The sequence below is a fragment of the Photinus pyralis genome, unplaced genomic scaffold (assembly GCF_008802855.1).
Source record: "Photinus pyralis isolate 1611_PpyrPB1 unplaced genomic scaffold, Ppyr1.3 Ppyr1.4_LG10, whole genome shotgun sequence".
Classification (NCBI taxonomy): Eukaryota; Metazoa; Arthropoda; class Insecta; order Coleoptera; family Lampyridae; genus Photinus; species Photinus pyralis.
In genome coordinates, this window is record NW_022170250.1 from 7,447,865 (window position 1) to 7,468,182 (window position 20,318).

General features: G+C 40.9%; 4 protein-coding genes across 5 annotated transcripts in view; 1 reads left to right on the plus strand and 3 right to left on the minus strand.

Annotated features, from left to right (window-relative positions):
* Nucleotides 1-2,475, minus strand: part of LOC116161073 (fatty acid synthase-like) — a 35,201-nt gene extending 32,726 nt beyond the window's left edge. Inside the window, exon 1 of the mRNA XM_031474282.1 lies at nucleotides 2,393-2,475. Coding sequence (XP_031330142.1) covers nucleotides 2,393-2,412 — 20 coding nt within the window. The 5' untranslated portion in view covers nucleotides 2,413-2,475. The remainder of the gene's footprint in view (nucleotides 1-2,392) is intronic.
* A 3,392-nt stretch (nucleotides 2,476-5,867) lies between these two features.
* On the minus strand, nucleotides 5,868-7,027 carry LOC116161692 (protein takeout-like). 2 transcript variants are annotated; one of them, XM_031475134.1, is made up of 5 exons: nucleotides 6,946-7,027; nucleotides 6,757-6,893; nucleotides 6,470-6,710; nucleotides 6,274-6,413; nucleotides 5,868-6,221 (listed from the first exon to the last, which is right to left on the minus strand). In XM_031475134.1, exons 2-5 carry the CDS (start codon nucleotides 6,887-6,889, stop codon nucleotides 5,920-5,922), a joined length of 816 nt encoding a protein of 271 aa, XP_031330994.1. In that variant the 5' UTR covers nucleotides 6,890-6,893; nucleotides 6,946-7,027; the 3' UTR covers nucleotides 5,868-5,919. The 2 variants fall into 2 exon arrangements, with proteins under 2 accessions (XP_031330994.1, XP_031330993.1); XM_031475133.1 differs by having other exon boundaries at nucleotides 6,757-7,018.
* Nucleotides 7,028-12,680: 5,653 nt separating this feature from the next.
* On the minus strand, nucleotides 12,681-13,742 carry LOC116161694 (circadian clock-controlled protein-like). Its single transcript, XM_031475135.1, has 5 exons — nucleotides 13,629-13,742; nucleotides 13,487-13,579; nucleotides 13,290-13,437; nucleotides 13,105-13,244; nucleotides 12,681-13,055 (listed from the first exon to the last, which is right to left on the minus strand). The coding sequence occupies exons 1-5, from the start codon at nucleotides 13,681-13,683 to the stop codon at nucleotides 12,751-12,753; spliced, it is 741 nt and encodes a 246-aa protein (XP_031330995.1). The 5' UTR covers nucleotides 13,684-13,742; the 3' UTR covers nucleotides 12,681-12,750.
* Nucleotides 13,743-18,252: 4,510 nt separating this feature from the next.
* Nucleotides 18,253-20,273, plus strand: LOC116161035 (spermidine synthase). Its single transcript, XM_031474225.1, has 2 exons — nucleotides 18,253-18,429; nucleotides 19,343-20,273. Exons 1-2 carry the CDS (start codon nucleotides 18,299-18,301, stop codon nucleotides 20,076-20,078), a joined length of 867 nt encoding a protein of 288 aa, XP_031330085.1. The 5' UTR covers nucleotides 18,253-18,298; the 3' UTR covers nucleotides 20,079-20,273.
* Nucleotides 20,274-20,318: the final 45 nt, after the last annotated feature.

Below are 20,318 nucleotides of genomic sequence, written 5' to 3' on the forward strand. Positions count from 1 at the left end.
ATCAGAGTCAGAATCAGATCAACATCGGAGTCACATCCAAAATCAAATGTAAGTCCGTAGAGTTAGATTAAAAGTCGAATGGCATTAGAAACGGAAAAGGAATGGGGATCGTAATCGTCGTTCCTGACTTGACTTTGATTCCGATTCTAATATCTTAACTCTTAACTCTGGTTTCAACTTTGGTCTTGGCTTTAGCTTTACTCTTGATTTTGGATTATAGTTCTGAATACGATTCCGGTTCTGACACCGATTTCGATCTCTTCCTAATTCTAATTGTAGTTAAATCTCTGGGAGCCACTTGCAGATTGCTAATTCGGACATGATTTGAAATCGACTTTAAATTAGACACTGATTTTGACTCTGTTCCTGGATCTAACTATAATTCTGATTGGCTCGGACTATTCCACTCTGATTCCGTCCTTTGTTTTAAACTTGACCGTAGACTGATTTTGAAAGATTCTGATTCTGATTCCAACAGTGACTGTGATTCTGAATCTGACCCTGCACTTGCCTCTTAATCTCATTCTGAATCTGACTTCAACTCTTTATCTCCTTTAATTGACAATACGATTCCAACAACGTTCTTTGTTTTAAACTTTTGACCGTAGACTGATTTTGATTGAGATTCTGATTCTGATTCCAACAATGACTCTGACCCTGCTACATGCCTTTTAATCTCATTTTGAATCTGACTTCAACTCTGCTCTTAAGTCATATTTTGATTTGGTTCCAATATTGACCGGTTCTAATTAATTTTGATTTTGATTAAGCCTCCGGCACCAATTCCTGGTTTTGGTTCTGACCCTGTCTTTGACTAATCATCTGACTTCGGCCCAAATTCTGACTATAACACTAATCCAGATTTTCACTTTTTTGCCGACTGTGATTCGAACTGATTGTGACTTTGACTTCGACTATGACTAAATCTCTGGTTCTGAATCCGATTGTGATACAGACTTCGATTCTGATGCCAACTTTGAAAAGATCAGCATCACAATTTAATTCAGCGAGACTCCATACCACAGTCAGAATCAGAGTCAAAGCTAGAATCACAGTGATCGGCATGGAAGATCGGAATTATAATCATACTTTGAGTCAGAATCGAAATGATACTAGGGGTGGGATCAGCATCTGAGTCAAATCCGGACGTAAAAGCAAAGATAGTCAGTCGTAAAATCGGAATCGGAACAAAAAGAATTAAAGTCAAAATTAGAATCAGAATCATTCACTGTCAGAATGATACCTACTGATAAAAAGAGCCCGACAATCAGAATCAGAAGGGCAGAGTCGAAGTCCGGTTCAGAATGAAATTTAGAATGCAAGAGTCAGTCAGATGCAAAATCAAAGGCCACTGCTGGAATCCAAATCAAAATCAGAGTCAGATCTACGGTCAACAGTTAGAAACAAGACGAAAGCAGGGTTGAATAATCCGTGTCAAATCCAGAATCGTAATCAGTCAATGTCCAAATGAGAGTCCGAATCGCATTCGCAATAAGGAACAGAGAGATGCCAATTCATATTAAAAAAGATAGTAGAGTCAGAATTACAGTCATTACGAACTGGAAATAGAGTCGGAATGGAACCTGGTTTCATACTCGGAATCGGAATCAAAATTTGAGTTAGGACTCGACTCGTTGTCATAATCAGAGACGGAATACTAATTCGAAATACGGTAAAGGAGATGAGGTCAAAATCAAACCTGAAATTAGGGTCAAGATCGCTGTGATGTCAGGGTTAAAATTGAAAGTCAGTAAAAATCCGAATCAGAGTCAAACTCAGTCCGAATCACATTTTTATATAGTTATCATCAAAAATGAATCGAAATTAGAGCTGGATTAATAGTCGAAGTCAAATGTGCAAAGCCGGTTCCACGATCAAAATCTCAATGCAGCGAAGGAAATTGTAATCAGAATCAGAGTCAAAATTGGAATAGACGTAAGCAAAAATCGATCAATGAGTCAGGTTCAAAAGCAGTTAGAATGACACTCAGAAATTGTAGTCGTAATCGTCCGAATTAGTCAAGCACACTGGTCGCTTTAGGCGTTTTCAGTTTGTACCTTTTAGTACACATAGGGAAATTTACACATGTACCGCTTCATAGCGAACATGAACGAAAGTGTACATCTAGACTTGGGTTTAGACCCAGTTAGAATCATACGGAGACAAGTCGATTTTCGGCAATAAGAGCAATCAGGAGAATACCTTTGGACCTGTATAATCCAGAAAAAGACAGAATTTTCAAGATATAACCTATAACCTTTGACTAGGGTTGCTGTATCCCAGGAGTCTTAAGAATGATTGTCTATCACTCTTCAAGATTGTTCAATGGGGATTGGCCGAACAATATTATCTTGGATTCAAACACAGATATAAAATAAAATGTTTCACTCACCTAATGGAATACAGAGACATACTGTTAGGTGAGTACCTACTAAAAGGGGCACGATGTACGGTAACAATAGATTGACGCTTGCATGCAAAGTAAACGACGTCAGACCATTGAATGCTAAACGACATTAATATTCACACTGTCCCTGCTCTTGAACACGTCATATTAGTGAGCCAACCACAGATGATTAATGGAGTGGAAATAGAACCAAAAAAAAAGTGGCAGCAAATTTGTTTTGATGGCTCGAAAAGCGAAATGGCGTCGGTTTTTTTGAAGCAAATAAATTTCTTATTTGGAAACTTCCGTAAGCCGAATATACAGGTAACAATAAATAGCGACCCTGGTGATGTCAATAGATGCGCATAGTTTTGCAAATTGATTAGGAATTCTTTTATAAATGTCGTGTATTGTAAACACGAATAATCGACATTGGATTTGAATTAAAAAAGTGCGGATTCCACAAAGAGCTCTAAAAGAATTTATGTATTTTAAGCTTTAAATGAGAGCGGGAATCGAAACCGCTAAACGACTCAAAGTGAGCGAATGACTAAAGATGGCCGCGCTAACTAATTGGCGCCATTTTGGGGGTGTTCTTCTCAAGTGGAAAATAGTAGGGACGGGTTCAGAGAGGCATTGCTTTTTGGCACACGGGTCCGTCAACTGCGTGGTTCAAAATATAGTAAAAAAATTTTAAGATGTCATCAATTATCCATAGATTGACCGTGTCGTGAGATATTTTTACGTGAACTTTGTGTTTACGCAAAAAGAAAGCTAGTGCGCAACGACCCACGTCATTTGGTAAAAATAAACTCGTTGAAAAATTTCGTGATTAGTCCCCGTACTCAATTCGACTCAAAGGAGAACTGTTCGGGTTAACCGTCATGGTAATAAACGAGGTAAAACGTCTACCACAAAACAAGACCGTTGGAAAATCAGTTTCATCTAAAACCGTGCGAATTTTCATAATATTACGCAAAAAGGCTGCAAGTCCTCAGTAAAAAAGTACTATTTTTTCGAGAGATTACGCACTTAAGCATCCGCTGAGAACACTTTGTTTGCAATTAGTACCTACTCTTCTAATTAACTAGGTCATCGGGTTAAGCGACGTCGTGAACTCCGTTTGCAAACAAAAGAGGTTTCCTTTTGCTACGAGCTTTTTCCAATGTTGGACGACTGGACGACTAGAGGGTAGTCGTATAAATGTGTATGTTTATTTATAATACAAATCGTGTTCTTCAAGCATTTTGATTAATAACATTTTGAGTGTTGTAAATATATTTCGTGCAGGAACTCGGTTAAAAGAAGTTTTTTCTACTTTTTGTGAAGTTGAATATTAAATAAGGGAAGTCTTCTAACTGAGTCACGTATGTATATTACAAATTTTCAAGTGTTGGCTAAAGAGGAAATCGATGTTTCCTTTTGTGTTTAAATGTGTGTTGTAAAAAGGCGTTTTTAATGATTCATTTCATTTTCTTTTTGACGTTGTGTCATTATTTATCACCAAGGTGATCGAAAGCTGCTTCCTATGTGAAAGGGGTGAGCCAAATTTATCCCAAACTCGCCTTCGCCTCTCTCGGTATTCGTAGACGCAGCTTTACATTGTCAGGTTTGTTTTTTTCAGTTTTCTTGTCGTTTTAAGGGAGGATGTACGAATGCCGAGCGAACCGAAGGCAAGTTCGGCATAAATCGTGCTTCTTATTTGAGAGGAGTGAGCTAAATTTATGCCGAACTCGCCTTGGGCTCGCTCGGCTTTTGTAGACGCAGTTTACATTGTCAGATTTGCTTTTTTTGAGTTTTCTTGTCGTTTTAAGAGAGGATGTACGAATGCCGAGCGAGCCGAAGGCGAGTTCGGCATAAATCGTGCTTCCTATTTGAGAGGGGTGAGCTAAATTTATGCCGAACTGGCCTTGAACTCGCTCGGCTTTTGTAGACGCAGTTTACATTGTCAGATTTGCTTTTTTTTTTAGTTTTCTTGTCGTTTTAAGAGAGGATGTACGAATGCCCATCGAGCCGAAGGCGAGTTCGGAATTAGTCGTGCTTTCTATATGAGAGGGATGAGACAAATTTATGCCGTACTCGCCTTGAACTCGCTCTGGGCTCTGCATTCGTAGACGCAGTTTTACATTGTCAGATTTGCTTTTTTTTTTAGTTTTCTTGTCGTTTTAAGAGAGGATGTACGAATGCCGAGCGAGCCGAAGGCGCCTTCAGCATAAATCGTGCCTCCTATTTGAGAGGGGTGAGCTAAATTTATGCCGAACTCGCCTTGAACTCGCTCGGCATTCGTAGACGCAGTTTTACATTGTCAGATTTGCTTTTCTTTAGTTTTCTTGTCGTTTTAAGAGAGGATGTACGAATGCCGAGCGAGCCGAAGGCGAGGTCGGCATAAATCGTGCTTCCTATTTGAGAGGGGTGAGCTAAATTTATGCCGAACTCGCCTTGAACTCGCTCGGCATTCGTAGACGCAGTTTACATTGTCAGATTTGCTTTTTTTGAGTTTTCTTGTCGTTTTAAGAGAGGATGTACGAATGCCGAGCGAGCCGAAGGCGAGTTCGGCATAAATCGTGCTTCCTATTTGAGAGGGGTGAGCTAAATTTATGCCGAACTGGCCTTGAACTCGCTCGGCTTTTGTAGACGCAGTTTACATTGTCAGATTTGCTTTTTTTTTGAGTTTTCTTGTCGTTTTAAGAGAGGATGTACGAATGCCCATCGAGCCGAAGGCGAGTTCGGAATTAGTCGTGCTTTCTATATAAGAGGGGTGAGCTAAATTTATGCCGAACTCGCCTTCGGCTCGCTCGGCATTCGTAGACGCAGTGCCTTTCGTACTTTTACCTCCAGGCTAGGTCAGTTTAAAAGGTTTAAGAATAGGAACGAATTCACTGATTTTCCTTTCACTGCAGGTGCATTATTTAGTAAAAGTTCATAACTAATAATTTGGAAAAGTGCTAGCTGAAACTTATCAGTAGAATACTCTGAAGAAACTTTGATGTAAGCGTGCTGCTGAAATCAATCGTTTTACTCCCTTTCTAAGGAGCTATAAATGACATGAAAATTACAAGAGATTATCTCAAACTGAATATATTTATTATTATTGATCAATGAATTTAAAAAAAACAACTTCCTAGAGTCACACTTAATAAGACAAAAATCTAATTTCTAATTAAACTCAAAAGCATCCCGGCTGGCCAGATAATTAAATCTAACTTTGTAAATCTAAATCATTATATAAAGGGTTCGTTATTAGTTCTTCACCGTTAACCGCTTTTCTTTTGTTGATAAAACAAAATCCACCCTTAACTGTTTCGAAGGTTGAAACTTTTTTTCTTAGACGACCTTTACGCTCAAGCTGCCGCTGCGCTACTCTTTAACTTTTACCCTTTCCTATGAGAGCCGCCTAGACATTCGGCACCCTCCAACTGCGACCTACTGGAACTTGTGCCCGCCATAAAAACCGAAACGGCGCGGGTAAAAAGCACTGGAGTTGTAAATAAAATCTTTATTCTCTATGTACAAACAAACACCACACACTAAAGCTACTTTAAAAATATGTTTTTAACTGGTATCTTCGAAAACAATTGATTCGCGTACGCCCTGGCGACGGTGGCGATCAGCTCCTCGTAACCGTCCTTAACATCGTAAAACACCTCCCTCCAGTTCTCGTTGAGGACGGTGTGTATTTGGTTGCTCAGCTCCTGGTTGCCGTTGAATAGGTTCTCGAATCGGTACGTGACCTTTCCGGGGGCCAGCTTCACGTCGAAGCTCTTAACGTCGAAGTACTGCTGGCCGTTCCTCGACACGTATTCACCTCCGAGTTCCAATTTTGTGTTTACATTGTCTAAAACACCAAAGTTAGCTCGGAAACTATCCGAAGTTGATGGCACGCTTACAAAGATTGACTTTGGATTTGCCGACGCCGACGACCGGAAGCACCAGAAGGCGACCGTTGAAGTCGTAATCTGCCTCCAGAACGTACTCGGGTGCGGTTATATTGAGGGTGAATGAGAGTTGGGTTTTGGTGAGCGTGGAGCTGGAATTTTCCGTTGGTTTTGGTTGTGGTCGGACGCGATCCTGGTGGTTACTCACCTAAAGCCCGTTATGGATGACTTCGTCAGCTTGTGAATGTTGAGGTTGGTGAATTTTTGGACCACGTGAACTGCGCCCGTTCCTTCTTTGAGCACGGCGTGAGGTATGTGTATGGGCTCTAGCGGAGGAATTCCTAAGCTCTTGTCGCCGTTGGCCAACCTTGAGATTGCGTGCTCTAGGGCGTCCTTCAGGCACCCATTGAAATTCGGATCATTACGATCGCATCTCTTGTAATCGGCGGCTGAAAGAGGTATGAAAACGAGTTGAAACTTAAAGAGTTTACTTACGCAACTTGCTCGATTGGCCGAAGCTGTAGACTAAAAACAAAAGGAGTGCAGTCTTCATGGGTGCCAGGTAATCAGTGTGATTGTAACAACAGATTTGCGCCGCTTTATATTCACAAATATCGTAATATTCCATGCACCTAGTCGCAACGATTAGAATCTAAATTGACTTTTAATGTCGGTCGACAATACCAATTATCGGCGAAGAGAATTTCCGACTATCCATGGAAGAAAATGGGTAAAATTTCCACCTTACGCGAATCGAACCCGAAATCCCTCCCAAGATCGGCGTAGAAACCGAATGTGCGTCACCCACAATTTCCAAATTTTGCAATGAAACCCAGTTTACAATTCCGCTAATTGGAAGCAGGTAAACTTAATTACTTGTAAGTACGTGCCGGGCACAATAACAAACATTAGGAGTTGTCCGATTTAATTATTTATGTATTGGTACGGTTAATTCTAGGTAATTAGTAGTGTATTAATCGGTTAGGAAAAAAACCGCAGACCGCAAGTACGAGGGTGGTATATTTAACTTGGCCCCAAGGGAAGTGTTAATTGCCGTTGAGACGCTGGTAGCAGCGGTTAATTTGGGTACATTTTTGGTTGAAGCTTTTTTTTTTACATACATACCTACCATGCCAGACGCCCAGTTAGACTGTTCCAAGTGGAACCAATTCCGAAGAAAAGGATTCAATTTGTACCGGGTGGCCCAATAAGACTGTTCCTCGGCTATATCTCGGTAACTGTTCGTCGTATGACTTAGGGGTAAAAAAATTATTGAGTAAATCGGTTATGAAGGATCGCTGGAAAATATTTTTAAGTTGTAAAAATAACCAACAGAGGGCGTAAAATTGCATTCTCTTTAAATTCGCATAATAAACTAAACATTCTTTTTTTCACATTTTTAAAGAGAACCAGTTTATCTATCATTTTCATAAAAACAAAAACTCAGTTATTTCAAAAACAAAGATGGCGTGGGGCGTTCAATTGTTTTTGCAATAACCTGCTTTAACTTCTTAACCGTTAGACTGATATTAACAAATTTGGTGTGGTTGAAAAGAGCATTTCTTGGGCACTGAGAATCCACTAAAATATAGTTAATTTAGACGAATCCTTCTCCGCCAGGGGGCTAGTTTTGACACTATGACCCAAAATCCTAAAAAAATCAAAAAATCAAATGGAATGTTATGAGTTTTTCTTTATCAAAAAGTAGCAAAATAACACCCAAAGAGGCCAGTGAAAACCGTTTTTCAAAATCTCGTTCCTAACCTCAAGTATTGGGAAAATGAGATTAAATAAATTAATTCATAAAAATTCTTAAATTGCATATTATTTGACGTATTTCCGGTATTTGTCGATGGCGCGAAAGATTGTTTGGAAAAGGACCCTACACTTTTATGTACGCCTTGGAAAATTAAACAAATGAAACACGATGCATTATAAAATAATAATATCCGAAATTTGTAAATTACTCTGCTGTGTTTACATTCAGAAAGTGCAGTTTTTTGAATTTTTAATCTTTTCTAAAATGCCGATTTTTAACCAAGAAGCATTTAATATGCTGGCGGCGATGGTTCGTGGTCGATTCGGATAACGCAAATAGAAGATGCGGGCAGCGATGGTCGCATTTTGAAAATACTCAAAATATATCGCCAGCATATTAAATGCTTCTAGGTTAGAAATCGGCATTTTAGAAAAGATTACAAATTCAAAAACGGCACTTTCTGAATGTAAACACTGCAAAATAATTTCGGCTGTTATTATTCTATAATGCATCGTGTTTCATTTGTTTAATTTTCCAAGACCTACCTAAAAGTATAGGTTCATTTTCTTTCGCGCCATCGTCAAATACCGGAAATACGTCAAATAAGATACAATTTCAGCATTTTAATTAATTAATTAATCTGATTTTCCCAATATTTGAGGTTAGGAACGATATTTTGAAAAACGGATTTCACTGGCCTCTTTGGGTGTTATTTGGCTACTTTGTCATAAAGAAAAAGTCATATCATTCCATTTGATTTTTTTAGGATTTTGGATCATAGTGTCAAAACTAGCCCCCTGGCGGTCAAGGAGTCAACTAAATTAACTATATTGATCCTTATTGCCCAAGGAATGCTTTTTTCAACGATACCAAATTTGTTACAATCTGTCAAACGGGTCAGAAGTTAAAGCAAGTTATTGCAAAAACAATTGAACCTCCCCGCGCCATCTTTGTTTTTGAAATACTGAGTTTTTGTTTTTCGAAAATGATAGATAAACTGGTTCTCTTTAAAAATGTGAAAAACGAATGTTTAGTTTCTTATGAGAAATTTAAAGAAAATGCAATTTAGTATTTAAGATGGCAGTTACGCCCTCTGTTGTTCATTTTTAGAACTTGAAAATATTTTTCAGCGATTCTTCATAACCGATTTGCCTAATAATTTGTTAACCCCTAAGTCGTACGACGAACGGTTCCCGAGATATAACCGAGGAACAGCCTTATTGGGTCACCCGGTACAATAAACTTGAAATGCGTTATTTGAGATTGGTGTATCTTATTATTTTTGTACAGGGTGAAAGGGGGATTTTTGGGTCCCTTTTAAAAAGAAAACTTCATATGAACCTATGTCCCTAGCTATGCCCTAAACGTCTTAATTTTTGAAATGCATGGCGCTAAATCAATTATTATTAATATCTTTATTACCACTTAAGTTATTTTTATGAAATTTGGCATGTATGTACTATGTATTCAGAGGCAGTTTTTAACGTACCACATTTTTTTAATTTCCACCAGTGGCGTTTGTACGGAATTTCACATGCCCATTTTGGCAGACATTGATGGTACACCACTGATTTCTCTGAAAATAAAAATTATTCTTGAAATCCCCAATCATTTCTAAGCAAATTTAATCCCTTTGATTTTTTCAATCCGATGCACGATTATCGTTTAAACAAATAAAAACCGTTTCTCTGCGTGATCATGGCAACATCGTTAATATGACAATATCACCGTGCAGAGAAAAAATATTGAGTCGCTCGCTAGGATGTTACGATACCGCCTTAATCTTTTAGCGCTCGCTTCGCCTCGAAACGGCTCTTTTACCAGAACAGCGCCGCTACGAGGCGCTGGAACCGGCCTTAAATTGGTCTTAAATGGCTCTTATTTGGGTTAGCTTACCAAAGGAGGGGGGGGGGGGAAACCTCTAGGGGGCCGTAGACAGACCTTACGACTACCACTGGGTTTAGCGGGGAGGGTGACGGCTTCGTCTTCTTCGTGCCGCTCTTCGCAGGTTCCGAGACCCCTTGGTCTTCAACCACCTGCGGGGCTGAAGCGGGCTCTGTCGATCTCTTCTCCGCGGCGGAGGGGGCTCTCCGTAGCAGGAAATAAGATTCTCCACTACGAAGAGTGCTTTCATAGTACCGGCCAATCCGGTAGGATATAACAAGCACCAACCGGAACCACTCTCCGCACACTCTGACGACGAATGACTCTTAAACTAAAATAGAAAGATTAGGTCTTTCTTTCTTGGGAAATCGTGTTATGAAAACCTAACACAAAAACTGGAGAATGCTTTGATAAAACAAACCCCTATCTCCATTAACAAATCCAGAGAGCATTGAGAATGGTTCGAGAGAACTCGCCTAAGCTCCTTCTAACGCTTTCAGTCTACAGTTTCCAGTTTACAGTTTCCTATCTACAGTTTCCAGTCTACAGTTACCGCAGTCTACAGTTACCGCAGTCTACAGTTTCCATAGTCTACAGTTTCCTCAGCCTACAGTTTCCGAAGTCTACAGTCTCCGCAGTCGACAGTTTCCGCAGTCGACAGTCTCCGAAGTCTACAGTTTCCGCAGTCTGCACTGTCCGCAGTCGACAGTTTTCGCAGTCGACAGCTTCCAGTCTACAGTTTCCGCAGTCTACAATTTCCGCAGTCTACAGTTTCCCCAGTTTACAGTTTTCACAATCTGCAGTGTCCGCAGTCTACAGTTTCCAGTCTACAGTTTTTGCAGTCTACAGTTTCCGCAGTCTACAGTTACCGCAGTCTACAGTTTCCAGTCGACAGATTCCGCAGTCTACACTGTCCGCAGTCTACAGTGTCCGCAGTCGACAGTTTTCGCAGTCGACAGCTTCCAGTCTACAGTTTCCGCAGTCTACAGTTTCCGCAGTCTACAGCTTTCGCCGTCTACAGTTTCCGCAGTCTACAATTTCCGCAGTCTACAGTTTCCGCAGTCTACAGTTTCAGCAGTCTACAGTTACCGCAGTCTACTGTTTCCAGTCGACAGATTCTGCAGTCTACAATTTCCGCAGTCTACAGTTTACGCAGTCTACAGTTTCCGAAGCCTACAGTCTCCGCAGTCGACAGTTTCCCCAGCCTACAGTTTCCGCAGTCGACAGTTTCCGCAGTCTACAGTTTCCGCAGTCTACAGTTTCCGCAGTCTACAGTCACCGCAGTCTACAGTTTCCGCAGTCTACAGTCACCGCAGTCTACAGTTTCCGCAGTCTACAGTTTGCGCAGTCGGCAGTTTCCGCAGTCTACAGTTTCCGCAGTCTACAGTATCCGCAGTCTACAGTTTGGGCAGTCGACAGTTTCCGCAGTCTACAGTTTCCGCAGTGTACAGTGTCCGCAGTCTACAGTTTCCGCAGCCTACAGTTTCCGAAGACTACAGTCTCCGCAGTCAACAGTTTCCGCAGTCTAGAGTTCCCGCAGTCTACACTCACCGCGGTCTACAGTTTCCGCAGTCTACAGTTTCCGCAGTGTACAGTGTCCGCAGTCTACAGTTTCCGCAGCCTACAGTTTCCGAAGACTACAGTCTCCGCAGTCTAGAGTTCCCGCAGTCTACACTCACCGCGGTCCACAGTTTCCGCAGTCTACAGTGTCCGCAGTCTACAGTTTCCGCCGTCTACAGTTTCCGCAGTCTACAATTTCCGCAGTCTACAGTTTCCGCAGTCTACAGTTTCCGCAGTCCTCAGTTTCCAGTCTACAGTTTCCAGTCTACAGTTTCCAGTCTACAGCTTCCAGTCTACAGCTTCCAGTCTACAGTTTCCAGTCTACAGTTCCCAGTCTACAGTTTCCAGTCTACAGTTTCCAGTGTACAATGCGGGTTTACAGTTTCAAATCTACCGTTCGTAGAGTACAGTTGATTGTCTACAATGTTTAGTGTACAGTTGCGAATCTTCATAGTACAACAAAAACTGTATAATGAAAGTATGCGTGCATATAGTTTCCATTTGTACTTAACGATTTGTAGTTTACAGTAAGGTATCAGAGAGTCATTGTTAATCACGCCCCCTGACTGACCCCAGTGTAGCGACTAACGGCTCGCTTCGGTGACCCTGCACCGCTATCATCGCTCCGAAAGAAACCGAACGGCGACTACGACAGGTAACCCCCCCCTTCGGGGGTGGCGTCCTTGCCAAGATCTATATCGCTCCGAAAGTTGAACATCATACGGAGATAGTGCGCTTCTCCCCTCTCATAGACCGTTACCGCTTATCGTTCCGATATCTGACGTACCAACCGCGACGTTACAGGACTGTTATAGGGGGGTGCTCCTCCCCGTCCCCCACTCTGAATGAAGGATCTAAGAAACGCAATGCAAGGACAACCTGCAAGCCTGCACAGATTGGGCAGTCCTCCCTCATTAGTACCATTGACGTCAAGGCTCTCCCCGATATTTGTTCGACCGGTCGCGGTGGAGGACCCATTTCGGGGTCACTCCACTCAGCTAAACGCTCCTTTTTTATCGTTTCTGAAACAGCAAACTCCCGAAGGTGCCACCATCAGTTAGCACCACCACCACTGAGTAGAACGGGGTGAAGACCTAACCGCCCGGAGCACCTCCTGACCTCCGTTGCGACTACCTACATGCAGTAATCGGGGTCTACTACATCACGTGCCTTCGAGTGCAATGGATGGTCAAAAATCATAATGAAAGTCTTTACATTAAGGTGACCTCTAGCGTTTGTTATTTAAAGTTTTACAAATTTAAAATGCGTGGTTTCAATAAAGTAATTTACGGTGGCGGGAACAGTTCAGCCATAGGAACCTTATCAAACAACTGATTGGCCACCGCGCTCAGGTAATAGCCGACAGTTTGCTCGTAAGCACCTTTGAATTCTGCAAAAACCTCCCTCCAATTCTCGTTGAGAGTTTTACCGATTTCGTCACTCATCTGCTTGTTGCCCGGGACCAGTTCGCCGAAGTCCAATTCGGCCGAATTCGGCTCTAGATCTACCGCCACGTCGGTCAACTTTAAGAACTCCTCGCCATCCTTGTCGACTCTTGTCGCGGTCACGGTGACCGTAGTCGTAAGATTACCTAAAACGAGAGTATTTTGGAACAGGTTTCGATTGCCGAATACCTATACCGAGTTCTATCCTGGCATTTCCCTTGCCCGCAATCGGAACCACCAAAACGTGGCCGTTAATTTCGTAATCCGCCACCAGAGTGACGTTCTCCATGAATGCCCCAATCTCGAGCGTAATGTCGTCACCGCTTTCGCTCAACCTGCAAGAATTGGATGAGAACTCCCGACGACTAATTTGGACGTACTCGGCTTTGGTCACTTTCGCCTTTCTCAAATTGTGAATCTTGACGTTGGTCAAGTACTGATTCAGAACTATGGTACCGCTACCGCCTTCGAACGTCAGGCTTTCGATCTCCATCGGATCCACGGATGGTATCCCCAACTCCGGTATCGCTAAACGACTGGGAGGTTAGGCATCAGGATTCGAACGGGAATGACTTACGTTCCTGCAAGATATCTAAGGCCTTTTCCACGGCTTGGGGTAGGCATTTTGGCAGCTCCTCCGGATCGTTCTTGCAGATCAGAAAGCTGGGTGCTGAAATTGCAGACGATTTACACGAGCCGGTACCAAAAGAGCGACTTACGTAGCTTGGCGAGGTGAGCAACTGAAATTAAACACAGAAAGATATACACCTTCATCGCGTCGGTCTGTGCACCCTTCGAATTACGATTCGGTTATATAAGCTCCACTAATTACTCAATTTCTTTGGATGCTGATTAGTTCGTATAATTTTGGCCAATTACCGCCTATCTAATTAAACGGTTAATTATCTATGAATAATTATGATCCTTTTCCACGCAGACAATAGAAGAATTTCCTTTTACACGATTAATAAGGATACAAGTATAATTCACATGCAGTTCAAAACAACTTGGATAGTAAACAAAATTGATGACTACGTTTTTCCACGGCACGTCCTTCATCCGCTACAACGAAAATCTTGATAAGACTTTTTAATTAAATCTTTCGGGACCGGCAATTATTCGACAAAAATCAATCAATAAAACGGTAAGAAAGAAAGGTACTCAGGATCTACAAACAAGGTGCCACGCACATGCGATCGATTGAAACAATATAATTTCAAAGAAAATTCTAATTGCCTTAAAGAGTTTCAGTCAATAATTTATTATCAGCAATTCTAGTCTATAAGATTGTTTAAGAGTCTAAACAGTCTCCAAGATCCTCAGAATCACCAAAACTCCCTTCTATTCTTAAAATTCATTATTATACAATCATTATCACCATCCATACTACATCATTAAGAAATAGCCAATAGAAACATAGGTATGGTTTCCTTGGTTAATGATGAACTTAAGTGGCCATTTCTGATCTAATGATAGTGAACTGACGATAATGATTCTATAAACTAACTATGAGTGTAGGATGTCAAAAAAGCCTTATTAGGATGTTTAAAGCGAGCTAAGGTACAAGTACAATAATCGGAAACAGGGAACTGGAGAAAATGGAATATTGCAATCACACAGTGAGCTTGAGACTCGAACGTGTAGGTACCTAAACTGTAGAATGGCACCTGGAAACTAAAAGCTGACACTGCAACGGGAAACTATAAGCTGTAACTCGAAAACTAGAAGATAGAGAGCTGACCAACAACAGTAGATTGGAAAGACGGAGAATAAGAGAAAAATGGGAAACTGAGAACTAGACAATTCAAAGTGGAAACTTGTTTGCAAACTGTACCGGGTAACCCAATAAGACTGTTTCTCGGCCATATCTCGAGAACCGTTCCTCATATGACTTAGGGGTAAAAAAAATTATTGGGTAAATCGGTCATGAGGAATCGCTGGAAAATATTTTCAAATTGTAAAAATGACCAACAGAGGGCGTAACTGCCATCTTAAATTTTAAAATTGCATTTTCTTTAAATTTCGCATAATAATCTAAAAGAATTATTTACATTTTTAAAGAGAACCAGTTTATCTATCATTTTCGTAAAAACAAAAACTCAGTTATTTCAAAAACAAAGATGGCGTGAGGCGTTCAATTGTTTTTGCAATAACTTGCTTTAACTGCTTAACCGTTTGACCAATTGTAACAAATTTGGTATCGTTGAAAAGAGCATTCTTTGGGCAAATACTTATAGTTAATTTAGTTGAATCCTTCTCCGCCAGGGGGCTGGTGTTAACACTATGATCTGAAATCCTAAAAAAGTCAAATGGAATTATATGACTTTTTCTTTGTGAAAAAGTAGCCAAATAACATCCAAAGAGGTCAGTGAGAACCATTTTTCAAAATCTCGTTCATAACCTCAAATATTGAGAAAATGAAATTAATTAATTAATTAATAAAAATGCTTAAATGGTATCTTAAATTTACTTTTTACGTAGGTATTTACGGTATTTGTCGATGGCGCGAAAGAAAAGGACCCTACACTTTTAGGTAGGCCTTGGAAAATTAAACAAATGAAACACGATGCATTATAAAATAATGTCAGCCGTAATTTGTAAATTATTCTGCTGTGTTTACCATTCAGAAAGTGCAGTTTTTTGAATTTGTAATCTTTTCTAAAATGCCGATTTCTAACCAAGAAGCATTTAATATGATGGCGATATATTTTGAGTATTTTCAAAATGCGATCATCGCTGCCCACATCACTATTTGCGTTATTCGAATCGACCAAGAACCATCGCCACCAGCATATTAAATGCTTCTTGGTTAGAAATCGGCATTTTACAAAAGATTACAAATTCAAAAAACTGCACTTTCTGAATGTAAACACAGCAGAATAATTTACAAATTACGGCTGTTATTATTTTATAATGCATCGTGTTTCATTTGTTTAATTTTCCAAGGCCTACCTAAAAGTGTAGGGTCCTTTTCCAAACAATCTTTCGCGCCATCGACAAATAGCGGAAATACGTCATATAAGATACAATTTAAGCATTTTAATTAATTAATTGGGTCACCCGGTACACTGGAAACTGTGAACTGTAAACTGGGGACTATCCACTGGGAACTGTCAAGTTGGAAATGTATAATACGAACTGTAAACTGGGAACTGTGACTGGTGTAACGAAGCACCCGGAATTTCTGAGTGGGGTTCGCCGTTTGCGAGGACCACCCTGTATAGTAACGATGGGTTTGGGCTTCGCTACATAGAAAACCGTAATTTCGAGAACTTTCCGCGATGCCATGGAGACAAGGAGATACCGTAATTAATTAGTCCACCTACGACCGTTTCTGTTGGAATTATTTTTGTAACCACCGAAGGGTCTGGAGAAGATGAAGGACAATTAACATTTTTTGGTTTCAGCGCCGTTAATTGTTTATAGGCCGTTTTAGTTACCCATAATAAAAAAGCAAGGATAGAACGAGTTCCGAAGCGAGTTTCTTTGCCCGTTATCAGTTGGCGGCGTGCCTGCAAGGATGAGATAACCGCCAACCGCCTTTGTGCCCGAAAACGTGTAATTAACATAAAGATAATGAATTTAAAAAGTTCATGGGCTTCCGTTTGGACTTTTGAGTATGTATAATTAGCATACACTAATTAAATGTGGTGTCAAATTGCGCGCGCTTAATTAACAAATCGATTGCCAGATGTTCGGTAATTTTAACACGAACAGGAGCCGAGTAATTAATTATAAATCGAATTGATTGGTTTCGATTTCGTATTAAATGCGCGACGAGTTGGATTTTCCCTGTTCCACTTCTACCAAATTGGATTTTCTTTGTAAGGAAAACGCTCACTTTTGAAGGGATCTATCTATCTTTTTGCGTTCTACTTGCCGTAAGTAAATCCGTAAATCTGTTTTTGCCATTTTACAAACCGTAACTTAGATCTTTTTGCGTTCTACGTGCCGGAAGTAAGTTTGATCTTTTGCTTGTGTTATTGGCCTTTGTCCTACCGCGATATTAATTTCCGAAGATAAACCGATTTTTTTAAATTACATTAAGGGGGAATTGTTTTTACCCGTTATCCCGAATTTGCCCGCTATAAAAACCGTCACTTTTAACTGTGACTAACTACTTTTCTTCCGCTAGGGAATTTGCCGGTAGGCCATATTTTGTTTTAGAGTTCCAGACAGTACCAACGCCAACTATACACTGGGAACTGTAGACTGGGAACTGTTGACTGGGAACTGTAGACTGGGAACTGTAGATTGGGAACTGTAGACTGGGAACTGTAGACTGGGAACTGTAGACTGGGAACTGTACACTGGTAACTGTACACTGGGAACTGGAAACTGTTGACTAGAAACTGTAAACTGGGAACTGTAGACTGGGAACTGTTGACTAGAAACTGTAAACTGGGAGCTGTAGACTGGGAACTAGGAACTGTAAACTGGAAACTGTAGACTGGAAACTGTAAACTGGGAACTGTTGACTAGAAACTGGGAACTGTAGACTGGGTACTAGGAACTGTAGAATGGAAACTGTAGACTGGGAACTGTAGACTGGGAACTGTAGACTGGGAACTGTAGACTGGGAACTGTAGACTGGAAACTGTAGACTGGGAACTGTAGACTGGAAACTGTAAACTGGGAACTGTAGACTAAGAACTGTAGACTGGAACCTGTAAATTGGATACTGTAGATTGAGGAGTATAGACTAGCAACTGCAAACTGGGAGCTGTAGACTGCTAACTGGAGACTAGGAACTGTAGACTGGCAACTTTTCACTGGATCTGTGGACTGGGAACTGTAGACTGGAAACTATGTCAGGGTTGTTCTCTTCGCTGATTGAGTACTATGGTTCCCAAATTTTAATTAGTCGGACCTTTGCTAACCTTGAGCATTAACTTCCATCAATCCACGGAGGTGCGTCACAAAATACCTACTTTAGCCCTGTGTGGATTACGCAAAATTGAGCAAAATAAATAATCTATTCATTTGTAGTAAATAAAAACTACAAGTAGGTATATTCGCACTAGTTTACCAAACAGTAACCGACTTTGATTATTGTTGAACACCCTGTACGTATATAGGGATTTTCCCAAAAGATTGTTTGGAGGTGTCTTCATCCACGCCTTTAGGGAAGGTAAATTTGAAACTCGAAATTTCCATGTGTGTATAGGTACGCGCGACAAACTTACAGGATTGGTCGAATTTGAACAACTGGCGCAAAAGCACGAAGAGAATGCCCATTCATAACATTTTCAATAACAATTAACTAACTCACAGATAATGACTTAATCATTGATTATAATTATGTTGACCTTAGTTCTAAATTGCTCAATTCCACATAATCGGTTCGGACAATCTTTCGGTCTCAGTTAGTTCCTACACTTTGAACGGCATGGAACAGATAAGGGGTGGTTATTTTAGTGAGAAGAACGATTTGTGGCCCGGGCAGTTTTTCTCACTCGAAGTCGAGAAGGTTTTGCACACCGAAAAGTCCGAATATCAAGATATTCTGATTGTACAAACGTAAGTGTTTAGTTTTATTACACAAAAGAGTATTTTTAGTACGTTCTGAGAACAAAATTGAATATCAAGGAAGCGTAAATAATTCAGAAATGTTTATATTTACATTGAACTTTCTAATTTAAATATACAAACATGCTATTCAAAGCGCGCTTCAAAACAAGGACGCGCTTCCGTAGTAAATACAGGGTGTACTGACGACTTTACATGTTTCTAAGACAAATGAAATTTTAACATTGGAAATGTGTTTGTGGATTCGTATAGGTAATCTTAAAACTATGGATGGTGGAAAGTGTTGAGCAATACAATCTGCCCTTTTTTCTCGCCTGGTAAATTTGTCTGCTCGTTGATAGTGAATCTCGAAGACGGTTGACAATTTGAATCAGGAACAAACTGGGCTTTAGGCTTGGTGAAGAGTTCATTACGCCATATAAAAATGCCACGCTTTCGAAACTTCACTTCTTTACTTCAATTGCACTTGAATTTCCATTTAGCTGACATTGGGTTCGTTTAAAGATACTGATCCAAAATTGGCTCTTCGATGGTGGAAAACTCCCTTTAACGGGTACTGGGAAACTACTATTTCTTTGTAAACCTCACTTCTTTCGGTCGGTCCGCTTATTTAAAACATTTTTCCCTTTCTATTTTTTTCTTTCCCCCTTTCTTGATTTTCTGCGCGTCTTCAAGTAAATTAAACACATATGTTAAACACGTCCGCGATAACACGTGCTTACCGCGAAATTTTATTAGCTTTCGCAGCGATAACGAATTTCTTATCGCAACGATCGGAGATAACATATTTACAAAAGAATAAACTTTACAACTAAATAATTCAGATGATATGATCGGATCGAACATTTTCACTGCACAGGGGGTTGCTAAAACACCACGTGTTAATATGTCTTTTTTGTTTCAGAACGCATCACGGTAAAGCGCTAATTCTAGACGGTCTCATCCAATGTACGGAACACGACGAATTCGCCTACCAAGAAATGATATCCTTCCTTCCGCTGTGCGCGCACGAAAACCCTGCGAAAGTACTGATCGTCGGCGGCGGCGACGGCGGCGTCGCTCGCGAAGTCAGCAAGCATCCTCTCGTTCAAAGTGTTGTGCAGGTCGAAATCGACGCGCGAGTGATTGAGGCGAGCAAACGGTACTTGCCGAGCATGTCGGTCGGTTTCTCCTCGCCCAAACTGACGCTGAACGTATGCGACGGTTTCGAGTATATGAGAAATCACAAGGGAGAGTTCGACGTGATCATAACCGATTCGAGCGATCCTATCGGACCAGCAGTCAACTTGTTCACAAAATCGTACTTCAAGTTGCTGAAGGAGGCGCTTAAGCCGGATGGCATTGTGTGCTCCCAGGGTAGCAGTTTGTGGTTGAGTTTGGAGCACGTCAAGGGGACGATGCAGAATTGTAGGCAGCACTTCGACACGGTCAAGTTTGGGGTGGCGAACGTGCCGAGTTACCCCACGGGCCAGATCGGCTTCGTCATCGGCGCTTTGGGTGAAAATCGTCCTCTGGAGTCTCCCACGCTTACGTTCACCGACGAGGAAATTGCAAGAATGAAGCTTCGATACTACAATGGCGACGTACATCGGGCTGCATTTGTACTACCAACTTTCGCTAGGAATGCTCTATACAAATGAAGACTGATGTTTTATTTCTCACTCTTAAATATGTACATTCAGAACTTTTTACACGTATAATGAAATGTTCTAATATTTAGCGATGTCAAAAATAATAGTAGTGCGGGCAAGGCAAGGCGGCGCAGCTGTCTCAAGTGTTGAATGGTTCCAGGTTTTATAAATTGCTTCCAAATATATTGACCAAGTTTACGTTTATTGGCAATCGTTCCTCTAAAAGGTCTTAAAAGCAGTTATTGACGT